The following is a 23,202-nucleotide window of genomic DNA, read 5'->3' on the forward strand; positions in this document are numbered from 1 at the left end:
CCTCGATTTTTCCGAAACGCGATTCTTCCTGTTAATTCGTCCAAGAAACGATTTGAAATATTGATGAAACATTCTAATATCTTTATTTGACGGTTTCGAAGCCGCTTAAAAGTTAGCGACCGACAAAAAAGTCACACCGGTGACGAAAGGTGAGCAATAACTGTAGCGAGATTCATGCACGAGAAAATTAATCGGCGGGGTGGTGAGCTCGTTAGCTCGGCCGAAACCTACCACCACCACACCAAAGAAGCTCAGATCTCAGCGTCGATCCCTCCCCTCCCCTTCATCCGACGACCGACCCCATCCCATTGTCGTCTGCTCCTCCCTATCTACCGCCCGGCCCCGTGGCTCCGGAGGGCCCATAGAGCCAGTGAATCCGTCTCATAGGGGTGTGGTACCGAACAGCGGTTCGCACCATGCCCGCACCTGAGCAAACAGACCATCGGCCACCGTTCACTGTTCGAACTGGTTCAGTGATAGTCGGCGTTCTCAGATCGGAGTGCAGGCGGGTCTTCTGAACAAACATCAGGTAGCGCCACAGCTGGTTACCTATCTGCCGGGACAGAGGTGGCGACCTGATGACAAAGGGAAACGTTATAAAAATCGATTCATAAAACGCCACATTGTTGGCTGTAATTTATCATAGCCGTATGAATTATGATAAGAATTTTTGACTAAGGTGTTTTACTGGTTTCTTGCTTCGAATCAGTTAACAAAAATGGACCAAGACAGAAGACCACGATAATAAAAAGCGTGAAATGAAGCCAGAAGGTACCTAATTTACTTTGGCATAGCTAAATAAGTTAGAATATCCCACAACGGAGAGTATTTGGCGCATTTAAAAGCTAACCATCGTTCCAAGTGCCGGACAACCAGAAAGCAGACTGGAAGTGTTGCTGGCACTGCCATGGGACCCTCCGCCTGCAGTCCCCATTCTGTCAGGTGACCGTTCACCGCCGTCCCACGTCTCATCTCACCCTGGTCACGTGACAGCGCACAATACCGGAGCGGCGGTGCCGACGACCGACGCAGTGACACGAGCGACTGCGCCGGCTTTGTGGCGACCGCGCCGCCTTTGTCGCACCTGCAGGCGCACAATGTGACGCGGCTGAGGCTGCGCGGATTACTGGCGTCGTGAGATGGAATTAAGTCAAACGGTCGCATTATTTGTAGCACCATTAGCGGGGCTAAGAAGCGGCGCGCCAAACGAGCGTCTGAATGGCGCGCTGGCGGATCGCGGCGCGCCACAATGCGACTTAGCGTCCGCGCGCGAGATGAAATATGGAGGGCTTAATTAAGGCGCGGATTCAGCGCCACCGCCAGCGATCTCTGTTATTCTGGAGCCGGCCGTGGACATAACTTGTGCTGTGAGCGTCACTGGTGACGTCATAAAGAGGCCGATGATACGCATAGGGGGTGAGAGGGATGAGTATTTTAACAGTGTTGCATTGAAGAAAGGACATTCGCTTAAGAACCGGACATTCCTCTTTTGCTCTATCTTCCCTGATCCCTCTCTCCAGCTTGGTAGAGAGGATGCGTCTTCAGTCACATACCACATCACCCTAAGAATGAATGTCCGACGTCATTGTCTGAGAGGCATCATTGCCCATTGGCGATCATTATTCGTTCGCATAAATCACAACGGATATTAATTCGGAGGCCTGGGGAGATAACGCTATTGTCAAGCATATAAAGCAATAGGCATGCTACTCGTAACGTCTTGCTAGCACTTAGCAGAACATTTTGCAGCCCAGCAACTTTATGTGGGGATGGTGCCTAACTCCACATGTGGAGTTTGGCCCTTTCCGTCAAATGTCAGTTGAGAGCATCTCTGATCTTAGGGCTGCGTCCGTGAGATGGAAACAGCTATTGGGCCGAGGCGACCGCGGGGTACGGACTGCCACGCTACAGCGGGCAGGCCCACGCTGTAAGGACAGGAGTGATCTGGATAGACCATCCAGCCGCTCAAACGGTCGTCTCACCCCGGAAGATATAAGGTTTGGCATTGAATGCTAGCATGTTGGAACCGAGCTCAGCTAACATGGCCACTGCTGGTCATTGCATTGCTGACCGTCAGCCTGGAAAAAGCAAACTGATTATTCATCCAGGAGGATTCGGGCTGATACTGAGCGTGGAGACTGGAGAGCGACAGACAAAATACGGGGAGGACGGATGACAGCCGAAAGGGAGGGGACTCGATCTGGGCTGAGGCCTCAGAGGCTCTCAGAGGCCAGCTTGCAGAACACAGAGACATCTACAAACTATTAGTTAGTAGTTACTATAATATTTGTAAGGGGTCGCTGCTATCAAACACCGCGGCTTACAGTGACATCTAGTGCCGATAATGATAACTAATATCAAGAGCCTTTTATTTTTGAAGCATGAATGACGCAGCAAAGACATTCGTGAGAGAATGTAAACAAACGAAAACAAGGAAGGGCGTCGTTAGCGCTGCGCCCGCTACGGAGTTGTAACTTATGCCAGCTGTTTTGTTAATTTGTTTCAAGTAATGGCGGATACAGTAGAAAAATCGGAGTTTCAGGAAGGTCTTTCTCAAGATGAGGCTTTTCGTTATAGTCGGCAAATGATCCTGCCTGAAATAGGGCGGGAGGGTAAGTCCAGGATGTTTTCAGCTCAAGCTCAAGCTCAAGTTTTCCTCAACCTTTGTTTTCTCCTTCATGTATTCATATATTCATACAGTACAATCACAGCTACCAAAGTATGGCCTTGGTGATGTTGGCTATCGCATACATATGGGCTGTGTTAACATTGAATGCTTGAGTCTCGCAGCTACACGAAGGCGGGTGATTTTTAAGGCCTTTGCCTATCAAATCACACATTTTCTAATGTCGCCTAATGTTGCCGCCCTACCTTATCAGTAATCTGACAACATCTGTGCATGAATAGAATTTGAATTATTAATTGGCCCTTCTTTGCAAATCCTCTGCTTTACAAAACTCTTCTTCAGACGCAAGGTCTATGAGACAAATCTATTCATTCAGATTTTAGAGGAGCCAACTGGGGTAAGGCCAAGGTGTAAGGCTTAACTTAGGCACAACTTGGTTTGGTTAAAAAGATGTAAATATTTCATCAGCCATTGTTTGATTGTCGTTTTTAATGTTTTCCTATTTCAATTTACCTTAAATTGTCAATACTCTTTTACAGGTCAGGAGAAGCTGAAGAATTCATCCATACTGATTGTGGGAGCTGGCGGTCTTGGCTGTCCAGCGGCAATCTACCTGGCAGCAGCTGGTGTGGGTATGTTATAGCCTGATAGGATTTCTTACAGTGAGAAATATAGCTCAATGATGATATGAGTTTGTGACCTATGGTTAGCCTTAACTATTTCAACCTCATGTAGGTAGGTAGTGCATGCTTGATGGCTTTCTTTGTCCCTGACTGTTGTAGTCTGACAGGACACTGTTCCAGGTACCCTTGGTGTGGTGGACCATGATGTGGTGGAGGTCAGTAACCTCCATCGGCAGATTTTGCACACTGAGGGACGGATTAACACCCCAAAGGCCAACTCCATTGGAGAGGCAGTTGCTGGGTGAGTCCAGCCTGATATTGGGATGGTCTGATTGTTTATTTTTGTATATTCAGTGTCTGGTAATCACCTGACCATGTTTCTTATGAGTCCTCAATTTATGGCTCATGTCATACGGACACATTCCTCTATCTACAGACTGAACCACCATGTCTGTGTGGTGCCGCACCACCTGGCTCTGGACAGCACCAACGCCCTGCAGCTGGGTGCAGCGGTACGAGGTGGTGCTCGACTGTACCGATAACGTAGCCACCCGCTACCTACTGAACGACGCCTGTGTGCTGGCCGGCCGGCCGCTGGTCTCTGGCAGCGCGCTGCGCTTCGAGGGACAGCTCACCACGTACAAGTGAGTGGGTTGGGGATGCAATTAGGGGTAAGCCCTGGCAATGGCTACAGTGCAAATGCATGCTGTGGTGTGATGCGAACAACTATTTCTCTAATTGTCCCCTGTTCAGTTATACCTACTTACTATGTTTTTACCATTTTTCCCTCGCTTCACCCTCGTCCTCAGCACGGCACTTTGTTCGCAGCTCACTGCACACTGACCTTTTCCCACCCCTTTTCCACCTTTTCCAGCTACGCGGGCGGTCCGTGCTACCGCTGCCTGTACCCTCGGCCGCCCCCACCAGAGACCGTCACCAACTGTTCAGACGGCGGCGTTCTGGGCGTGGTGCCAGGAATCATCGGCTCTCTGCAGGCCCTGGAGGCGGTCCGCCTGCTGATACCCGGCCTGCGCGCGGCGCACGCGCAGACCCTCCTTCTGTTTGACGGTCTACTGGGAGCGTTCCGGTCGGTGAGACTGCGCGGCCGACAGCCCGACTGTGCCGTGTGCGGCGACCAGCCGACCGTCACCGAACTGGAGGATTACGTACAGTTCTGCGGAGCCGCGCCTACCGACAAGGTAATGGACTGCTGGTGGCAGACATGGTTAGGAAAGCATGACCGGCTATCGGCTGGAAATGAAGGCAATATTCCTAGCAGGTAGGCCCGATGAACTCATAATCATCACTTGTTTTGTATGCTGACGTTTGTAGAAACCTATTCATTGTCATCGTAAAGGGTATATCCTATTGATTAGCCATCATAATAACGCGTTTCGGTCGCGAATTTCCAGCGACGCACGTTCTTCTGGACCTTGCGCCAACGAAGCTTGGCCGTCTGGTATGCCTGCTTCACTCTACACTTGCTCACGATTCATGATTGTTCCGCTGTTCCCACGTTCAGGACTCCGGCGTGCGTCTGCTGGCTGCCGAGGAGCGGCTCACGCCTCAGCAGTACCAGCATCTCAGCACGCCTAAACTGCTGGTCGACGTGCGCCAGGCCAATGAGCTCGACATCTGCCGACTGCCGGACGAGTTTCAAGTTCTGAACGTGCCGCTAGGGGCGCTGCGGACGGTGGAGGGCCGGGAGACTGTGCGGCAGGCGGCCCTGGAGCGCCGCGCGGGGGATGGACGGGTCACAGGTGAGTTTGAGCGGGTCACGGTTGAGATATTGAAGAAGCGGTTTAAATGTGGGATGGGTCAGTCGGCAAGTATATGTGGGTATTGACCATTTGAAGTGACTGTAATGGGATATTGGCGTCCCGTCCTGGGCATGAGGCGTGAAGCATGAAGCTAACAAAGCTATTAGTTATTATCTACATCTGGCTTTCCCAGGAGCCGGAGTCCCTTTTTCGCTTACCTTGTCGTAATCCTCGACCCTAATCGCTACACCAGACTTTAAACCCCTTGATACCCACCGGTAATGATCTTCAGCTGTTGGCACTCTTTGGTCCCATTCGCCTAATTTGGCCACTTCTATACGTTTATGCCCTTTGTTTGTTTGTTTTGTTGGGTTAGGCCCTTTCGGTCCAATGAGACCATTTCAGAGCCGGGAGGATGATAGGATATAGGGGGAGACATTGGTCTGGGCAGGCACCCTAGTGAGTCGCCGGGGCTGAGCCCGTCCAGAGGACAGGCCACCCAGCCCCAAGGCACTCACTGCACCCGGCTACGGGGTGCGCTCCCTCGGGAGCAGCGGTGCCGCTCCAAGGGAGCAGCCCGCATGAGATAAAGTTGCCTGTCCAGCCCGGAGGGGGGTTGCGGCGTGGAGGAGAAGGATTTCAGTATCCTGAGGATAGAAGCACGGAACGGAGGATTATGCCCTAACCCCCGTCTCTATTTCAGTGGTGACCCTGTGCAGACGCGGTAACGACTCTCAGCGCGCCGCTCAGCTCCTGCAGAGACATCTAACGGAGACCCCCGAACTGGAGGTTCGTGACATCCGCGGCGGCCTGTACGCGTGGAAGGACGAAATTGATCCCTCACTGCTGCTCTACTAGGCCCCAACTCTTCCCAGTCCTCTCCTAACGAAAAAGATGTTTGCTGGCGAGCTATACACGCATACGGCACTAAAAATACCTTTTATACGCCGTTGAGTTTTATAGCGTGTTTGTGAGATTTATGCGGGGTTATTCGTTTTTAGACACCGGCAAGCTGGACAAGAATATGTGGTCTGATTCGTAATGTGCGAGATGTTGTCCATTTGTAACGCCACATAGATTTTGACTTTCATTCCTGCTGTCTTCGTCATATGTGATCCAGTGGCTACTTTAGGTGGAAATGAGCAATGGAAGATATCGGAGGTGACGTTCATTAGATTTAGATCCCAGACTACGTTTCGATATAGGGATAGGTGTTCGACGCTTCATTCCACGCAAATGGTAACAGGGACCATAAGACAATCATCGCACCATCAAGCACAAAGCTTCTGATCTCCGCGTAATAACTTCAGATCGTCACTACTCACTATGTTAGTACAACCATTCAAGTTCCGTATGCCGCGAATATCAAGCCAAACAGCAAGTGATGTCGATGGTTATATTTCGATTAAAAAAGAAACAACTACCGAGCATGCAACGCTAATGAACATGTCTAATGTGAATAAATGCGGCGGCACGGATCGACAATGTTTATAAATAACGCCCGGCGGGTTCGTAATATACACACAGCGCACGTTCCTGTCCGAGTCAGCGGAGCGTGGCATTATAGTGAGACGGCGATAGAAAAGTCGCGCAGAGTGGCCGGATGGGAGATCAGAACGGAACTTTACACAGCCGTCAGTGAGATCACCGACTCGCAGACGGTTGTATGATAGGACGCGATAGCTCAGAGGCACATTACGCCATAATTCGACAAGCTTTTACGACCGCTGAAATATTAAGCACACTCGCCATTTTCGGCATTGCTTTGATTAAAAGCATGCCTATGTACATTTTAAGAGAAATTAAAAAGCCAACAACAAATCGTTATCTTATAACTATGTCTAATATTTACAACGCGTGCAATCAAGGAAAGTGTAAACGAGATCGAATCTAAGCAATGTCTGCTACTAAGACTGCAACAAACCCTGTTAAAATGTGGTATCTGGGATATTTTCTACCGGTAAAACATGAGCATCGAAGAAGCACGACAGCTCCAAGACGGAAAGGCCACTGTTGATTCGATTGCATGTCGCAATCATGCCGCAACGATCAAGGCAACACGTTTCAAAGACATCTGAACATCCGCACTTCCGAGGAGACAAGTCCCGGCTTCCCCGACACCAGCCCTCGCGGACGGTCGTGGTACTCTGCCAAACATCGAGACAGGAGAGCCAAGTAACCGCCTCGGACGATACACAAACGCATTGCCACTTGCCCAGGAGCTTTGGTGGAGTTACCCTGGTCATACACAAATTGAGTCAAACGCTCCAGCTCCGTGCCATCCAAAGTCCGCAGTGTGGCGGACCTTGCGGCTTAGTCTCTTGAGGGAGCGAGACTCGGACGGAGAGGGTTGCGATGGACGGAGTTCAAGCTCACGCAAACTTCTCAGATTCACACACAGCACAGTATGGACGGAGCAGCAGCGGCAGCGGCGCGGCGCCTGGACTCTCACTGGACGGACTGGACAGGGCTGGGGCGCCGGCGCGGGCGGCTCGGCGTCAGGTGGGCTGTACAAGGCAGGGGTGGCCCGAGAGGACACGCTGGAGGGAGCGCGGCCCTCACGACTGCATCGCCACGTCCAGAGTCGGGTAGTCGACCAGCATGGCATCTGACAGACAGAAAATGCGCCGGTTATTACACGCAGTAGGTGTATCAAAAACATAATTCAGCTGCACATGATACGGTAATTAACAACAGATGGTTTTGATATGTATGGGGTTAGCTGATGCGCCCACCCTTGTTAGTTCCCAGCACGCAACAGCCTCGGTTACTCCCCTCCCCTCCATAAAACTCCAGCTCTCTGACCGTCCATCTCACCCTGGGCGATCCTGTCGTTCCGGACGGGCGTGATGAACTGCACCTCCACGTGGCTGTTGGTACCGCTGAGGATGCGGTCGGCAGACTCCTCCAGAGTGAAGGTGGTCGGCGGCGCCGTCTGCAGCAGCGTCCCCGTTATCAGCTGTGTGGGTCCGGGATAGAACGGCACGAGCACATCAGACACGCGACGGGGTTAGGGTAACAGCGCAGACCAGGCTCTACCCGACACCCAAATCCTTACGGGGGCTGCCGTTCTCTTCTACAGCTTGCAAATGTCGTGGTTGGGTTCCCAAAGCCTCCGCACAAGAAAAGCATCTGCTCCAGTCACCATGTTCTCAACAGGTCACCAAACGCTTTGACTACACAACACTATCAATGTTCAATGTTCAGCGGCAGCCCAGGCCGGTCGGCGGGACTCTCTCACCTGATCGGGCACGTAGTCGAGGTACTCGATGCTGTACTCTCCCGTGATGGGCATGTTCTCCTTGTTCTCGGCAGCAGAGCTCAGCCAGATGTCGTTAGCAGGGGAGGGGATGTCGTCACACAGGTCAAACTCGACGTCATCACTCAGCTGGGAAGAGACGGTGGCTGTGGTCAGCGACATGTCCATACCGGGACAGATCGGATACAATAACCAGCATGAGCTGGTTTTCGTAGCTTATTACTATAGATCACGCAAGAGAGATAGCACCAATGAAAATGGAGCTAACAAAAAAAAAAATGCAATCATCCTTACAAGTTATACGCAAAAAAAAAGAAACATTGAAACTGAGCTCTTTTCAACAGTTAACAAAATCTGACGGTCAACGTTCAACAGTAGATTACATTTCCTCCCACTCCCTGGCAATCAGAAGAGCAAAAAGCTAGGAATAGCGGACAGGACGACTCTATCTTCGGTCAGCTGCATGTGTGAGGGTATGATCCAGGACGGAGCGGGACGGGCTTTACCAAGGACACGGACGAGGCAGAGTGCGGGCCGGGTCTGCCGCCGCGCCGGCCGCCCACCTTCCTATTCGGCCGGCCCATGCGAGCGGCCACGTTGTTCCGCCGCACGCGCCGTCCCTCCACGTTGGCTAGCATCCAGAGGTGACCCGAGCCGCCCTTGGCCTTGTCGCCCTTGCGGAAGTACGGGTTCATGGAGAGGTTGTGGCGCACGCTGTTCTTCCAGCGGTCGTCGCACGATTTGTAGAACCCGAAGTGACTCCTGAAAATAAATACAAACGTTCATGTTAGCATGCATATCTCTATTAACTTCATGACGTTGCGTTATTTGCATTCCTGCCAACCATCCAATAAATAATTACGCCACAACCCCTTTACTTCACCATACATCATCACGCCAAAATCACTCAGTGCGAGTGAGGGCGCTCTAATTTGTCGCGCGACCACACACATTCATTGTCTGAGAGGGCGGCGTCAAATCTAACGACCCGTGACCAGTGCCGTGCCGGACTGTCGCCGCCGCATACCTGCCACACAGACAATGAGCACTCCTAACGATTGTCATTGCGAACAGAACGCCTGCGAGCAGCGCCGCCGGCTAAAAAGGATGACGTATGCGGTCCATTGTGCACCAGTTTGTTCGCCCCCGCGAATCGTAATGAGACTGTTGCATGTCTCGCGCTGGCTCGAATTCCTCAGCTGCGTTGACAGGAGTCGACTTCCGGCAGCCGCGGGCCGGCTGGGGGTGGGGTAGGATTTGAAAAGCGAAAACCACTAATGAGGATTGCCGATTTCGCACATTTGCTGTCAAAAGTAACATCACATAATCGTAGGGGAAGCGCAACTCGAAGCCACGTGTCTGATTTGCTCCAAGTCACTATTTCCAGTGACCCAATAGTTTAAGAAGAAGTATTACCGAACACCGTCCTATAAAAGTATGTTTGCTTTCCTGAATTATTAAAAAAAAAAATCCGTGGAACCGATCCCCATTCACACCGAACCAGTGTAATGCACGGTCCATGGCCCTATCCATCACTGGCTGGCGACACTGGGCTCGGGTGTCACTCACTGCTTGGTACGGTCAGATTCGCTACCGGCAGCGACTGGTTCGAATCAGGGGTCCGCCCATTACCGGTACAATACGCCTCAAACGGCTCCAATTGACGCCGGTCGGGCGGCAGGTGTCGGCCGTTCCGTGCCGGGGCCCATTTGAGCGGGCGTCATATCGCTGCACACACCGGCAGAGTCCGCTCCCCTCCCCGCGTGGCCGGTGGGCTCTCAGATGAACCGGCCGGCTGGCTGCGGACGCCGGACATCCGGCCCGGCGGCGGACAATGTCCGCTGTCCACACGCGGTACCCCTGCCTCCCCTCGGGTGATTCACAGGCACCGCCTGCAACTGAGTTCCCGCTAACCAGTCTATGAGCCGGAACATCACTTGTCACTCACTGAACACACGTGTATCATCGTTATACGGCGACGGACAGCTCCAAATGGCCACCAACGTCAGGTGCAAATGAAAACGACCTCCGCCACATGGGCGGCGCGCTCATTTTCCCATGGCAAAGTTACCGCGCAGTGAGCCGGGGACGGGCGGCCGCCTGCCCGCCCACCGTCCGTCATAATACGGCGCAACTTTTCGACATTAGCTACATTAGCCGGGAACGTACACGGTCCCCGATCATGCAGCTCGGTTTTATCGCCGGGTCGGCGGACGGCGCCAGTGGATGAAGCACCGAGATCGATGCCGTATCGTCATCAGGCGGCGGTGGCGGTGACAATGGCGGACCGTGTCGCGCCGGCCGTGTCCGAGCGCCTCCCGCCGGGCGCGCACAGGGCCGTTCACCGTCCCACGTCAATGAGCTGTGATGCATCACTGCGCCGACACGCTGTGCCGTGGGCAGACACGAACGTCGAACACAGACGCGCCGTGACCCCATCACTGCGGGCGGGGTGGCTGCTACGCGTGACGTCGCGACACGGGGAAACGGAACGGCGGCTGCAAATGCAAACGCGGTGATCGGGATGACTGCCATTGTAGATACGAGTACGACGATGTTACTATATGAAAAGCATTGAGAGGAGTAACAAAGCATTAGTGCGAAAGCATTGAGAGAAGCATGTGTTGCCGGTATTTGTGCTGTTCAAATAAAGCAACTGCATTTTTAATTAGCCAGCACCACACCTAAAATGCACTGTTCGTGACGTGCAACATAGCTTCAAAAGCATCAACTTGTCATTCACTCACTAGATGGCACCAGGAGTCTGCGCCTGAACTCATACTGTGCCGCCGAACTCGCACATCAAACCTCAGCGCCCGAGTATTTTCAGTAGCTCCCACGACTGGAATTTAGTTAGCCCCCGAAGGCTGTTTTTGACTGCCGCATCCAGTCGTCAGGACGGGGTCAACTGAGCAAGGGGAAACAATCCCAATCCGATACCGTCTCGGTCTCCGTCTCGGTTTCAGTCGGCACCGGTCGCGTGCCGTCTGACGTTTAATCGCGGCTGCAGCGACTGCCGTCCGTCAGGGCCGGTCCGCCAGCGCTCTGTTTTGATTAGCCGTGTATCAAGCCGGGCCGACCAACTTCCCACATAAAGGCGCCCGGTGCGGCCGGTATTGGGAACGCACCACGTGCCCGGGGACCGCACCTGCCGCCGCCGGGACGGGCTGCGCTCCGCCGGCCGCCCGTCGAGCCGCTGTTTGGCCGGCGCGCCCAGCACGCAGAAGGGTACGAGCGGAGACAACACACTCCACACGGTCCTCAGAGCGCGGGTCATAAATCGCTCCACAGCGGCACTCATTTGTCGCAGTCATAAAGGCGTCGATTGGTGGACGCTCGTTTTTGTGAGCCGCCGCCGGCGCCGTTATTTACTCCAATTTCCTGGGGGATCGGCGGCGAGCACAAAGCCGGCCGGCCGTTAATCACATCGATGATGATGGAAGCGCCGATTGCATTCTGTCGGTGCGAGCGGGACGCGCCGGCGGCGGAGGCGCATCGCTTCCGGACGGCACGCAGCGCACTGCCGGTGACAATGGCCAGTGGGCGTGAGCGGCGCGTCGCCTGAGGCGGGCACGTGCGGCCGTGCCGGGGCGGTGACGCAGCACCTGAGGCGCTGCCTACCTGCGACCGGTGACGCGCGTCCGGCCAGGGGGACGCTGCGCCGCCCGGGGGGACAGCGCGCCGCTCCAGGCGCCGGCCGGCCGCTGTCAGTTTACAGCCGGCCATTAGTGGCATTACCCTAAACTAGCCCGGTGGCACTCGGATCAGACATGTTTGAATACTAACGGGTGTCGGAGACAGGCTCGGCGCTTTTCCGCTCGGTCCTGTTTCATACATCCGAAGTGCCCTACAGTAATACGGGGAGCGCAATGAACGTTGGAAAGGAAGGCGGTCCTTCATGTTGCTCAAACTGTGACCACTGTGACTAAACGAAAGGCCTGGCGCTTCGTAAAATAAGGGAAGACATATTGGTTTCCAGAACGTGAGCCTCATTAAATCGTAGAGCGATTTACTAGTCGTTAAGCCGGGAAACTCAAACTCACATATTTGACATGTTACCTGAGCTATCGTTCACCCCAAAAGTTGACAAAATTCAGTCGCAGGAAACAAATTATCGTTTTGTCGTGATCACCAGGCATTGCCTCTATGATTCACTGGTGAGTTTGACCCCCTACCAGGAACATGACACGTGACAACTACATCCAACAAAACCACAGCGCACCGTCCGACCACCACCAGGCAGCACCGAGTGACAAAGTGCAAACGACCACCCGGAAACCGCTCCCCAAAGGGACATCACTTAGCCCCCTTCGGCGGCCGCATTGCGGCGACATTTCTCACACCCGGCGGCACTGCGGCGCGTGTCAGCGCCGGTCATTACCTGTCGGCTAATGAAATTAGACGCGCCGCGCTGTCCGCCACAATCAGGGCGGCCCGTGTGACCGATGACGTCACGTGCCGGTCGCCGGAACCGGTCGCCATTACCGTCGGCAGCGCCCATTACCGCCGCCGTGCTGACCGGACGGACACGCATTACCCTGAGCGGAGCAGGCACATCGGCGCTAAAAATCGCTGCCTGATTGATGGCGCTCTTGCAGTCGACACCTGGGAATCAATCAGGGCTAATGGCGGTCGACGGCCGGCTATTGTGTGCAGGAGCCGGTCGGCTGAGGTCCGGTGGCCGGCGCGCTGCACTGTGTGCCTGTCTGTGTGTGTGCACGGTGTGTGTGCAGGGGGCGGGCGGCTCGGATCAGGTCGGCCCGTCCGCCGCCGCCGGGCTGCCACCGGTCGATGGTGAGATTCTCCCTGCCGCCTGGCACGGACGGTACCGCCAGACACGGCTCCGAGGCCGACAATCGATCCCCGCCGCTGCCGGCGAGCACCCGACCCCGCCGACGCCGCAGCCACTCGGCGAAATACACACGAAATATGGCCCGTCTCTCAATCTGGGGGCTGCTGCGCACATAGCACGGGCACGGCGGCACCGTATTGCGCTGCATAATGGTGAGGGCGGCTAACTCAGGCGTGCTGGCAAGCGCGGTGCGACTGAAAAATTTCCAACTAGATTGGCTAGATTGAAACTAGAGGAAAACTGTTCAGACTCATCTGATCTGGGCTGAATGTGCTCATGCATATTAGAGTAAGGCATTATTGGCTCATCTGAATCTTCTGTAACAGTTACATAATGGCGTCACGCACGCATCTAAGCATGCAAATAGTTAGTTAATGTACATATTTTGATAAGAATTGGTAATGAAGTCCCAATCAAATCTGTCATCTACTAGAGGAGCCCTGAGGAGGCTTCTAAACGTCTTCAATGAAAAATGACTGCACTATTGCTCACATCTTTTAGCATCTGGACGCGCCAACATACGACTAAAAATAGGAGCTCACTATATGAAGAGCACAAAGTCAACAAAAGTTACTTCCATTAGTGGAAATGTGGAAAGTTGCGCAGCTTCGTCAACGGTGGAAAGTTTCCAGCATTAAAATGCTGTAAAAGTCAAGTGAACTTAGCTGGCTCAACACAAAATGGATGATCGTGGCAGAATGGGGTACAACCCACGCTCATGAATTTAACCGTCAGAAGGGATGGCTATTGGACAATGGACAATATTCTAAAACAAAAAAAAAAGACTACCTGAAGTGTTCCCGACTTCAGAATTTCCCCCCCCCCCACCCCTGGCTAGGTAGGGACGTAGCCAAGAGCTTTTAAGCTTGAAATGTCCGTAAATAGCACCTCCATAGGTAAAATATGTTTAGGTCTATATCTGAGCAAAATTGGATACTTCCTGGACAATTTTGGCTACGGGCATGGAAGCAACGAATGTTTTCGAATAAGCCACTTGGTGGGAATATTCAAATGATTTCAGACGAGCGGCCCACGGTAGGGCTCGCGCACAGCCCTCGGGGTGCGTGCCAGCTCCGACGTGCGTCTGACGCGGGCCACGCCGCCTCAATCTGCGCTCTGACACACGGCTCAAGGCGGTGCGCCGGGGGCATTAATCTTGTATTGTCCGTCGGACCGCCGTTTTAATTACCGACAAACACCGCGCTGGCGGCCGCTCAGTGACGGCTGCTGCGGTCGAGCGCGGAGAGCGGCGCGGCCCCTAATTTCGTGGCGCACGTGCCACGGCCCGGGCGGCGGCCGACGCAGGCGCGTGACCGTTTTTGAGTTCGCCCGGACACGGGGTGACACGCCATGCCGTCGCGCCACGGGGGCGGTCCGGGTAGACAGGGGACAGGGGTGCCGGGGGCGGGACGGGGCGGGGGTCGTGATCCCGAGCGGCGACAGCTCCATCGCCACAGCCGGCCGACTCCGACCGCAAAACAAACAGAGTCACCGCCCGCCCATCAAATCACCGGTGGCGCGCCGTAACCACCGGGTGACCGTCCGGTTACCGCACGGTTAGCGACGGTTATCGGCGGGCGGCCGCCGGCAGCAATCACGGACCTCCGGCCGGGCCGGCGGCGCCGTGTGAAGCCGCCTCCGCCCCCGATCGGCGGCCCACAGACTCCCCCGTACGCGCGCGGTGTGAAACGGCCAACACCTGGTGCGCGGACCAATGTCCGTAAAACTGCAGCGGCGCCCGCGGCAGTTAGTTAACACCGAACGCCGCCGTTACGCGATATTGGCTGCAGGGACATTGTTTACACGGTCAGAAAATGAGCTCCAATTTCAATCTGAGCTGTTAATAACGACCGGGCCTAGTGCGAGCAATCGGATATGGTCATATTTTCACCTGAACACATGGTGCTACCCGTGAGCAAACTGGCAAAAACACTCCCATAGTGGTAGATTTATCGCGGGCGTGTGTCCGTTTTTAATCGCGCAGATAGGGCGTTCATCGCGTCGACCCCTGTTTGTCGTACTGCCACCTCACATGCACCTGTCGCACACTGACCACATCGCGAGAAAAATCACCCTTTTTGAGCTGGGGCGAGACACGCCTCGGTGCCGGTCTGGAGCACGATAATGAACCCTGGTAGTGATAGAACGACCAACACCTGGCAAGTATCAAAGTTCAAACCCCAAATGGCGCAAATGGCGAATCCCAAACGGCAAATGGCAAATGGCAATATGGCTATGCTGGCATACTGCTGCAGTACCGAGACATGGTGCAAACTCCACGTTGGATGTAACAGACCCGTGTCGGCAATACCGGCCGTCGCACCGAGCACACACCGGCAGCGGCGGCCCAGGTCGGCTGAACAGTAACTGCAGCCGACCACAACAGGACAACACCAGCGGCCGCCGCCCCCGCCGCCGGCGCCGGCCGACCGCCCGCGGCGTCAATCACGCGCAGCGCCGCGGGGGTCGGCCGCAGGCTGTGTCACGCGCCGCGGGCCCGCCGGCCGCCCCACCGGCCACCACCCCCGGCGTGGGAACCGCACCGGCGGCTGACGGGGCACGGCGCCGCGCGTGTCCTGTCCCCACGGCCAGCTCATTTTAATATCGGACCGCGATGCGCTTTAAACCCACGGACGCACCGCCGGCTGCCACCAACTTTTCCAACCGAAATGGACTCGAGCTGGGGGAGCGCTGTAGTTATTAACTCCGAACAGGGTGCTCTGTATTTATGGGACGAGTGTAATGCGCTTGATGCGACATTCTGGACAAAAACTGAAATGAAACATCGCCACTGAAGCATGATTGATGGGTTGTTTGCCTAAAAACGTTAGCAAAGGTAAGATCACGGCTAATCAGGAGTCATACGTCAGTGAGCAGAGTGCCTCGCGTGATGGCCAGGCGAGGCACAGTAATAGCTTTTCGTTGACTTTGTGCCCAGCGCTACCCGCTCCCTTACAAAAGCCGTCATGAGATGATGGACGCCGATCGGTGCCGTTTGCAGTGGAAAGGTCCGATAACCGGACGGACCATCTGCCTTCAGTGAGCCTCGGCTATTATCCCAATTAACCTTCCAACTGCTGGCCTTTGACTGAGTTACCGATAGACGCAGTCATCCATTAAAAACGGATCATTGTGACGGATCGCCGGGGTGTCTGGCTACCAGTCGCTGCTGATGGTGGACGGACCCGATCGGTGTCCATCGGAACAACAATACCGCGCGCGGCCAACAAAGCAGCCGCGGCAGATACTAATGTAGATCACAGGAGGTGGGCCAATGAAATACAGTTTATCAACGTCTAGTTTGATCCAAGAACGTAACTGAATGATTTGTTTAAGACGTCCAACCTAATGTTGTTAATAATGCATTACAGAAGATGGCCAGAGCAGAGTAACAGCAACACATTAGGTAAGTTGATACCATTTGTTTTAGAAGGGTGCCAGCTACACCAAATATACAAAACTCAAAGAAATCTTGCAAAAATTCGATAACGCGAGCACCGAAAATATCTACCAGAAAAACACTTCATTTACATAACTCGGGTGGAATAAAATGTCGTGAAAAACTTAAAATGAAATATCTGACAAAGCAGCCATCAATTTTAACAGAGAAGTTATAACGTTCCAACTTTGGCACTTTGGTCATTTATGCGGTAGTTGGCACTTGCCATCGCACAGTAACTTAATGCAGAAATACTAGCTTAAATTAGCGCCTCCTGCGGGCATAAATGCAGCGAGAGCACCAAACTCGTTTAGTTGAAGTACTTCCTGGGCACTTCATTGTCAGTTCAATAAACATTTAAAGTTGGCACGTTTCAGCTCAAATGTAATTAGTTTGGCAGCAGCAACAGCTGCAAACCAGCACGTGCAAATCAAGTGGTGCTGGGGAGACGCAATACGGCTAGCATATAATTCTGATGTTGCCTCGTATGCTGCCGAGTGAGCACTTACAACTATTTTTATCGAAAGTCCATGTTTCTCGCGGCTTTCACGAGAATCGCGAAGGTTTTTACCAGGCCCTCTTACATTTAGCTATACTCTGTTCTATGTCAAGCTTGCGGCCGAAGTGCGCTGCTGAAAGCAGTGCATAATTTCTGTATATACAGCTCCTGCATTCAAAGACGCAAACTATTAAACGGAGGCGCAAACTGCTGAAGGAACTCCGACCGCAAGCTTCATGTGGAACAGACTATAATAAAAGTAAACTGCCCGGAGTAATAAATACATAAGCAAAAAGGGAGATAATTGAAATTCGATTTGCTGTTTTGATATCTAACTGGATACCAGCTATCAATAATACAGACCCAACATTACAAGGACGACGTAATCAGAGAAAGACGGACGCAGGGTAAAACAAACTTATTGCCCTCCAGGCATTCTGCATAAATGCGTCTTTTATCAAAAACCGATCCATCACGAGTCCAACCAACAGATTAAATAATACATAGATAATTTATACCTACAAAACCAATGATACTTAAGTTGCAGAAATCTTAAGCTCTTTTCCCATACTTTCATTCGATATACGCGTACCTTATGTTCTATTGTACTTACCGTCTGAACCCGCTCCCCCGTTTATATAGTTTTAGTTATCGGATTTCCTAGGTTATTTCACGCGCAAAAAAAAAGTTAAGCGCAAGAATGGGCAGTTTCCCCCTAAAAGTTTAAAGTGTCCGAGACCAAACTACCTTCAAATGACGACTGCACGATTCACGTCTAAAGCACGAACAAGAAAATGAACAGATGTAACACCATTATGTGTTCAAATGATTTTGGCCGAAAATGCATCGCAATTTCATGACTTACGTGATCCACTTGTAGATGCCGGACACGGTCAGTTCGCCCTCCTCCAGCATGGCCTGTTCGATCAGCTCCGTGTACGTGAACGGAGGCTTCGTCGTCGAGTTCGCGTAGTAGCCTGTAAATGTACGGAAAGCATTTCACACGCCGGAAGCGAAAACCAGACGCGAGGCGTATTTCCGTGGCAAAGTTGGATACAGACGAAACAGTGCCTGTTTCAGTAATATGGCACCGACGAATGAGCAAGCAAACAATTTATCTATTTTAATTCAAACCATTCACAACCTAATATTCAAGTTAACCGAGCACGAACGAGCTCCCTCCAATGAAGCTGTAGAAAATACTTGTAGTCTGATCGACACCATTCTATCATAGCGGCCGATTTCGTGCGCCTATATAGTTGCAATTGTATACCGATGAATAGGCAATCCTTGCAGCCCGGTAGTCCCACCAAACCTGACAAATGTGTTACCATTGCTAGCACTCACGGTTGAGTGCAACTGCTTAGAATACATGACAATATAAAAAATGAAAAAAACGATATGCTGTGAGAATTCCAACTCAATTTCACGCAAATTTCGCATCCGTAGCAGTAAGCGATTTGGGTAAGCCAAACCTACCTTTGGGTAAGCGAAACAGAACAAAGTCTTATTGAATCGGAAGGAATTACCTAAATCAAAATAAGGCAGAAATGATCTGAACTGATATGATTAAATACGCTTAAATGGTTTCAAGAAAAGACAAAATGTTATCCTGTATAATTACCTTGCTGCCGTAGCATGTCCTGTGTAGCTCTGAAGTCTTGCTCGCACTTCCTCTCGGAGGGACCGCAGTCGGCAGATCTCTGGCACCAGCCTGAGTACGTGGTTTCCTCCAGCGCTACAGGATCGGGCTGGGACTGCGGCTGCGGCTGCGGCTGCAGCTGCTGCTGCTGCTGCTGCTGTTGCTGTTGCGGCTGCTGCGACTGCTGCTGTGGCTGCTGCTGCGGTTGCGGCTGCGGCGGTGGCGGTGGCGGCCGAGCTTGCTCCCGCAGCCTGCTCGCCGTCGCCGGCGGCGGCTGCTGGGGCGGCGGCGCCTGGGGAGAGGACTCCTGTGCCGGCTCCAGCAGATGGTCTAAGCGGTAGTCGAGCAGCCACATCAGACTGGAGGCGTCTCCGTCCGGCCGGCACGGCTGAGCCACTATGCCGGCCGGCGGCTGGCTGGCCGCGCACTGCAGCGGTCGCTTGTAGTCGCCGCCCTGCTCCGGCGTGATGGGAGCGTTGGGAAACTGCGGCATCGTCTGAGTCGGGTGCCCCGGAGGCGTGTAGCACTGCGAGTAACTGGGCTGCCAGTCGATGCCACTGCAGTCCATGCTGCAGCTGCTGTAGCCAGACGTGTTCGTGATGTTGGTGTTGTCGAACGCCGAGCGGACCAGCACGGTCTGCTTCGTATCCAGGTCGCAAAGTTCGCTCGCCATCACTTCCTGCTGATGTCCCATTGATATTTTAAAGTCTGGTACCTCTTTGTTACCGACTCTGACCCACAAGGCTGATGGCTGGGCCCTCCGATAGCCGACTTTCCGGTGCGAGCGCTGGAACGTTTTAGGCGGCTGCTGGGTACGCAGCACCGACGGAGCCGCTTCCCGGTCGGGGGCGGGGTGATCGCGCGATGCCGTCGGCGCCGACGAACTGGTGACGGCGCCGACGGTGAGGCGGACCCTGCCCGGCTGCGAGGCGCCGCCCACCGCGAACAGACGCCGCTTCACTGGTGGACGCGATCCACATGGCACGCGTCGAATGATCCGGGCCCGTGGCTGGGGCCGCGGGGCAACAACTTGAACTGGCTCCTCGGGTTCCTGCTTCATTCCTGCTGAAGAGATAAAATTTACCTGTGATTCCCAGACAGCGATGAATGTCAAAACAGCAAACGTCTCCGGCAACTTCCCAACTGCACAACACGACGCGAGGACTGCGGTATTCTTGCGAAGACAAATAAAATGCAATTGATTAACAGCAATATTTGACAATTAAATTGCAATGAATGCTTAATCTACTAATTCTACATAATTCCAAGAATGGCATTTTTAAGTGATTCTAGAACTGCTACTTGGATACCTAGCATGTTTATACTTAGGTATCTACTCAGCATTCAGCAGTGCAATGAAGGCATCAGCATCAGCATGCCATTGCATAAATGCAAACAAAGACAAAGGATGACTTTGACATGGGCTAACAGCAATAATATTTTAAGAGCAACGGCAAGTTCAAAGTTCAATTAAAATGTATCTCATGTTCCCTTTATCGCGAAGCACAAGTCACAAAGAGAAAACAAAATTATTTCCAATAAATGTTGAAGGCGCCGGCCCTACCTGCAATGGCGTCCACCGGCACCACACAACAAATTTCAAGGATTGTACTCGCAAGAAAAAATTATAGCAACTTATCCTCACCTTTCTGCTTTATCACAGAGTACATGAAATATAAAGAATAGTTTTAAAATGAAAAAAATCGAGCAAAACGCCCTAGGACGTCGCCTTTCTATTTTCCGACGAGCTCGCGCAGCAATATCGCGATCAAGAACTTTTGCGTAGGAGAAACTAATAACCTTTGCACTCCCGATTCCGGAGAAATCGAAAAGCTATTTTATCCGAGTATAGAACATTTAGCTATGGTGCGGTTCGGAAATCGGAAATCGGAAATAATTGTTCGAATAAAATTATGGTTCGTGCTCCCATCCTCGATCTATGGCTTGTGGGGCTTGTGCAACATTGCCAAAAAGCATTAAGCACACTGCATTGTTTCAGCATTTAGCATTGTTTTTTTTCTACATACGCATCTGGCCGTATGTGTGCCTTGATCGCGTAAAGGTCTCTGACACCGGGGGGAGGGAGGGGGGGGGGGGGGATTGTGGGCTTTGGATGCTCCGGTAGCACACCACCAAAAAAGTTTATCCAAATTAAAGGGACCCTCCCACCTTAACATTAGATTTGAGTTGAGATAGCCAAAATGGGGTCCCTGGCTCACAATTACCGGTTTCGGCACTCACAACATCGAGAAATGCCTTAAATCGGAAATATTGAATTTCAAAATTGCAGCATTTTGATTCAGAGGGGCTAATGCTTAGGAATACCCCTCTGAATGTGTGACGTCAGCGCAAATATCTAACGATTTTTAAATGTTTGACTAAAACGTTTTGTAGCACGCGGTGGTATATGCTATTTGCGCGCAACATCTGCCGCAAACGCCGCACTTCTAAAATAAAGTCGCTAGAAACAGCGGAGATCCCAAAAAAGTAAACAAAAGTAAAAGTCTAATATCTTGAAAACCGGTATATTTTTCGGTGAAATTTGGTAGATATTCGTTTTCGCTCTTTCTGAACCGAGCGACATCACTTTAATGCCAATTCATAAACTTTTTTGAAGGTGGGAGGGTCCCTTTAACCCTATTCCTGGCGGGGGGGGGCCTCAGGAGCCCCCCCCTGAGGTTTTTTGGTTATATCTCCCAAACGCGTTGAGCTAGGAAGCTTAAATTTTCTGACTTTTCCTTAAAGGCTTCTACGCAACATGTCTGAAAATTTTGAGTTGATCTGACCTCAGGTCAGGTCACCAGAGGCGGTTTGGTGACGCTACCTCATAAAAGTTTGCAATCACGCCAGAGCTAGAGTTTTTGACCGATCAATTTCTTCTCTTCAGGGTTTAGTTAGGGTACCAGTATGTGCAATTTGTATATCTCGGAATTTTGATATCGGTGACCTAAGGTCAGGTCAATTTCGCGACCTCCCCATTATAAGTCAATGGGGGAAAAATCAACTCCCTGTTTTTACCACTAAAACGGGTCGGAATGGCCCCATATACCATACATGACTTCATATACGATCAACCTTCACTACCTTGAGGTCTGTTTTGCTGTTGGGCAGCTGTGAGGTCATGTGACGTCACCAAAGGTCACCAAAGGTTTTTGGCCAATAACTCCGTACAGGAACAAGATACAGACGCGTGGATGGTCTCATTGTGTTCAGCTCGTCAAGACGCATCGAATGATATACATGATGACCTCGAGGTCACGTGACCTGAGGTCAACCTTTGACCTTGACCTTTCGAGGTCAACATATATATCATTCGATGCGGATTGACGAGAGGATCACGATGATGCCCTTAGTTTGTTCCTATCTTGACTAATTCGAAAGTTATTCGAGAAAAACTCTCTCCATATCTAGTGCCGCCATTTTGACTTTTTCGACCCCTGTGACGTCATCTTTGACCTGACCTGAAAATGACCTTTGTAAAAATTGTAGATCTTGGCCGTGCGTATCCGATGCCGTTTACCGCTTGTCGCTATCTTGCTTCGTTCTCGAGATCTCAGGGGGGGGGCCGAATCGCCCCCCCCCCCCCCCGCCAGTTTCTTGTCCCGGCGGAGCCCGCCAGGAATAGGGTTAAATAGCAAAAAAAAAAAACTCTTCGGATTTCGATTCCCTACGCACTACTAAGCAGTTAAAAGAAACTTTTCTTGATAAAAGTTGTTTACTTTTCGTTCCATTCTTGAAAAACCGCAAATTTTCGTCAAATACGGGCGCCCCGGGGAGGGCATTTGCCCAAATGCCTCCCCCCCCCCTGATCCGCCAGTGCAGTTGAACATCAGTGGACCAGATAGAGGCCAGATTTGAGCGCAACGGGGGCCAGATTTGAGCGCAACGGGGGTTGACAATTTACATCACAATAAGTCGGCAAATCGGGCTGGGCTGGGACTTGGCTCGCAGGGCCGTTGTAAATAGAGATCAGAGGCCTGTTTCACTAAAAACTTGTATTTACAAGTGTTTGTAGTTTACAATTCATAAGTATTTTTACCAACTACGTAAAAACCGATTTCACTAAGCTTCATCGCCAGTGGCACCTCCGATAAGAAAATGTTTGCAAATAAACTTGTAAACAGTAAAATTGTTATGAATCAAGAACTATAGCATGTTAAAGATATTGCTTCTTTGTATCAAATATAGTCTAGTATTCATGTCAAAAGATGCCTAATTAAACTATAAATAATGATGCTGTTGGAAAAAGATATAAATGATAATTCACATTGTCCTATTATTGAAAGAAAATAACACGCAAAACATTTGACAGCAGAAGACTGTTGAATGCAATTATGGCGCGCGAATGACAAAACATGACGATATTTTAATACCGATCATTGTGCTCAGCCACGTGGTTAGCTCGCGTGTCGGAGTTATTCGATATTTTTGCGATAGGTGTTGCGATATAGATATTTTCTCGGCTCAGTTCTCTTATCTCACAAATCACAAATTTCTTGGAG

General features: G+C 51.9%; 2 protein-coding genes across 20 annotated transcripts; one reads left to right on the top strand and one right to left on the bottom strand.

The window, feature by feature from the left end:
• The first annotated feature begins 2,433 nt into the window (after positions 1-2,433).
• On the top strand, positions 2,434-6,487 carry LOC122380572 (adenylyltransferase and sulfurtransferase MOCS3-like). The gene is given in 8 exon segments (XM_043363848.1): positions 2,434-2,612; positions 3,166-3,258; positions 3,430-3,550; positions 3,686-3,752; positions 3,754-3,893; positions 4,124-4,448; positions 4,772-5,009; positions 5,713-6,487. Coding segments are annotated over 8 exon segments (1,242 nt in total). The 5' UTR covers positions 2,434-2,509; the 3' UTR covers positions 5,868-6,487.
• Positions 6,392-22,757, bottom strand: LOC122380570 (activating signal cointegrator 1 complex subunit 2 homolog). 19 transcript variants are annotated; one of them, XM_043363833.1, is made up of 8 exons: positions 22,605-22,622; positions 20,265-20,349; positions 18,683-19,765; positions 17,924-18,035; positions 8,775-9,030; positions 8,251-8,397; positions 7,827-7,968; positions 6,392-7,617 (listed from the first exon to the last, which is right to left on the bottom strand). In XM_043363833.1, the coding sequence occupies exons 3-8, from the start codon at positions 19,758-19,760 to the stop codon at positions 7,568-7,570; spliced, it is 1,785 nt and encodes a 594-aa protein (XP_043219768.1). In that variant the 5' UTR covers positions 19,761-19,765; positions 20,265-20,349; positions 22,605-22,622; the 3' UTR covers positions 6,392-7,567. The 19 variants fall into 19 exon arrangements, with proteins under 19 accessions (XP_043219768.1, XP_043219771.1, XP_043219772.1 ...); XM_043363836.1 differs by lacking the exons at positions 20,265-20,349; positions 22,605-22,622 and adding an exon at positions 22,740-22,757; XM_043363837.1 differs by lacking the exons at positions 20,265-20,349; positions 22,605-22,622 and adding an exon at positions 22,173-22,213 and having other exon boundaries at positions 18,683-19,762.
• Between the last annotated feature and the right edge of the window lie 445 nt (positions 22,758-23,202).

Source organism: Amphibalanus amphitrite, unplaced genomic scaffold, assembly GCF_019059575.1.
Source record: "Amphibalanus amphitrite isolate SeventyFive unplaced genomic scaffold, NRLGWU_Aamphi_draft 000101F_arrow, whole genome shotgun sequence".
In the NCBI taxonomy this organism is placed as follows: domain Eukaryota; kingdom Metazoa; phylum Arthropoda; class Thecostraca; order Balanomorpha; family Balanidae; genus Amphibalanus; species Amphibalanus amphitrite.

Bases quoted from the DNA above. Each gene is read 5' to 3' on its own strand.
- LOC122380570 (XM_043363827.1), bottom strand. From the start codon at position 20,370: ATGTACTCTGTGATAAAGCAGAAAG. The intron at 7,969-8,250 runs GTGAGAGAGTCC...GGACCCACACAG, and splicing joins TCGACTACGTGCCCGATCAG to CTGATAACGGGGACGCTGCT. The intron at 7,618-7,826 runs GTGAGATGGACG...TCTGTCTGTCAG, and splicing joins GAACGACAGGATCGCCCAGG to ATGCCATGCTGGTCGACTAC.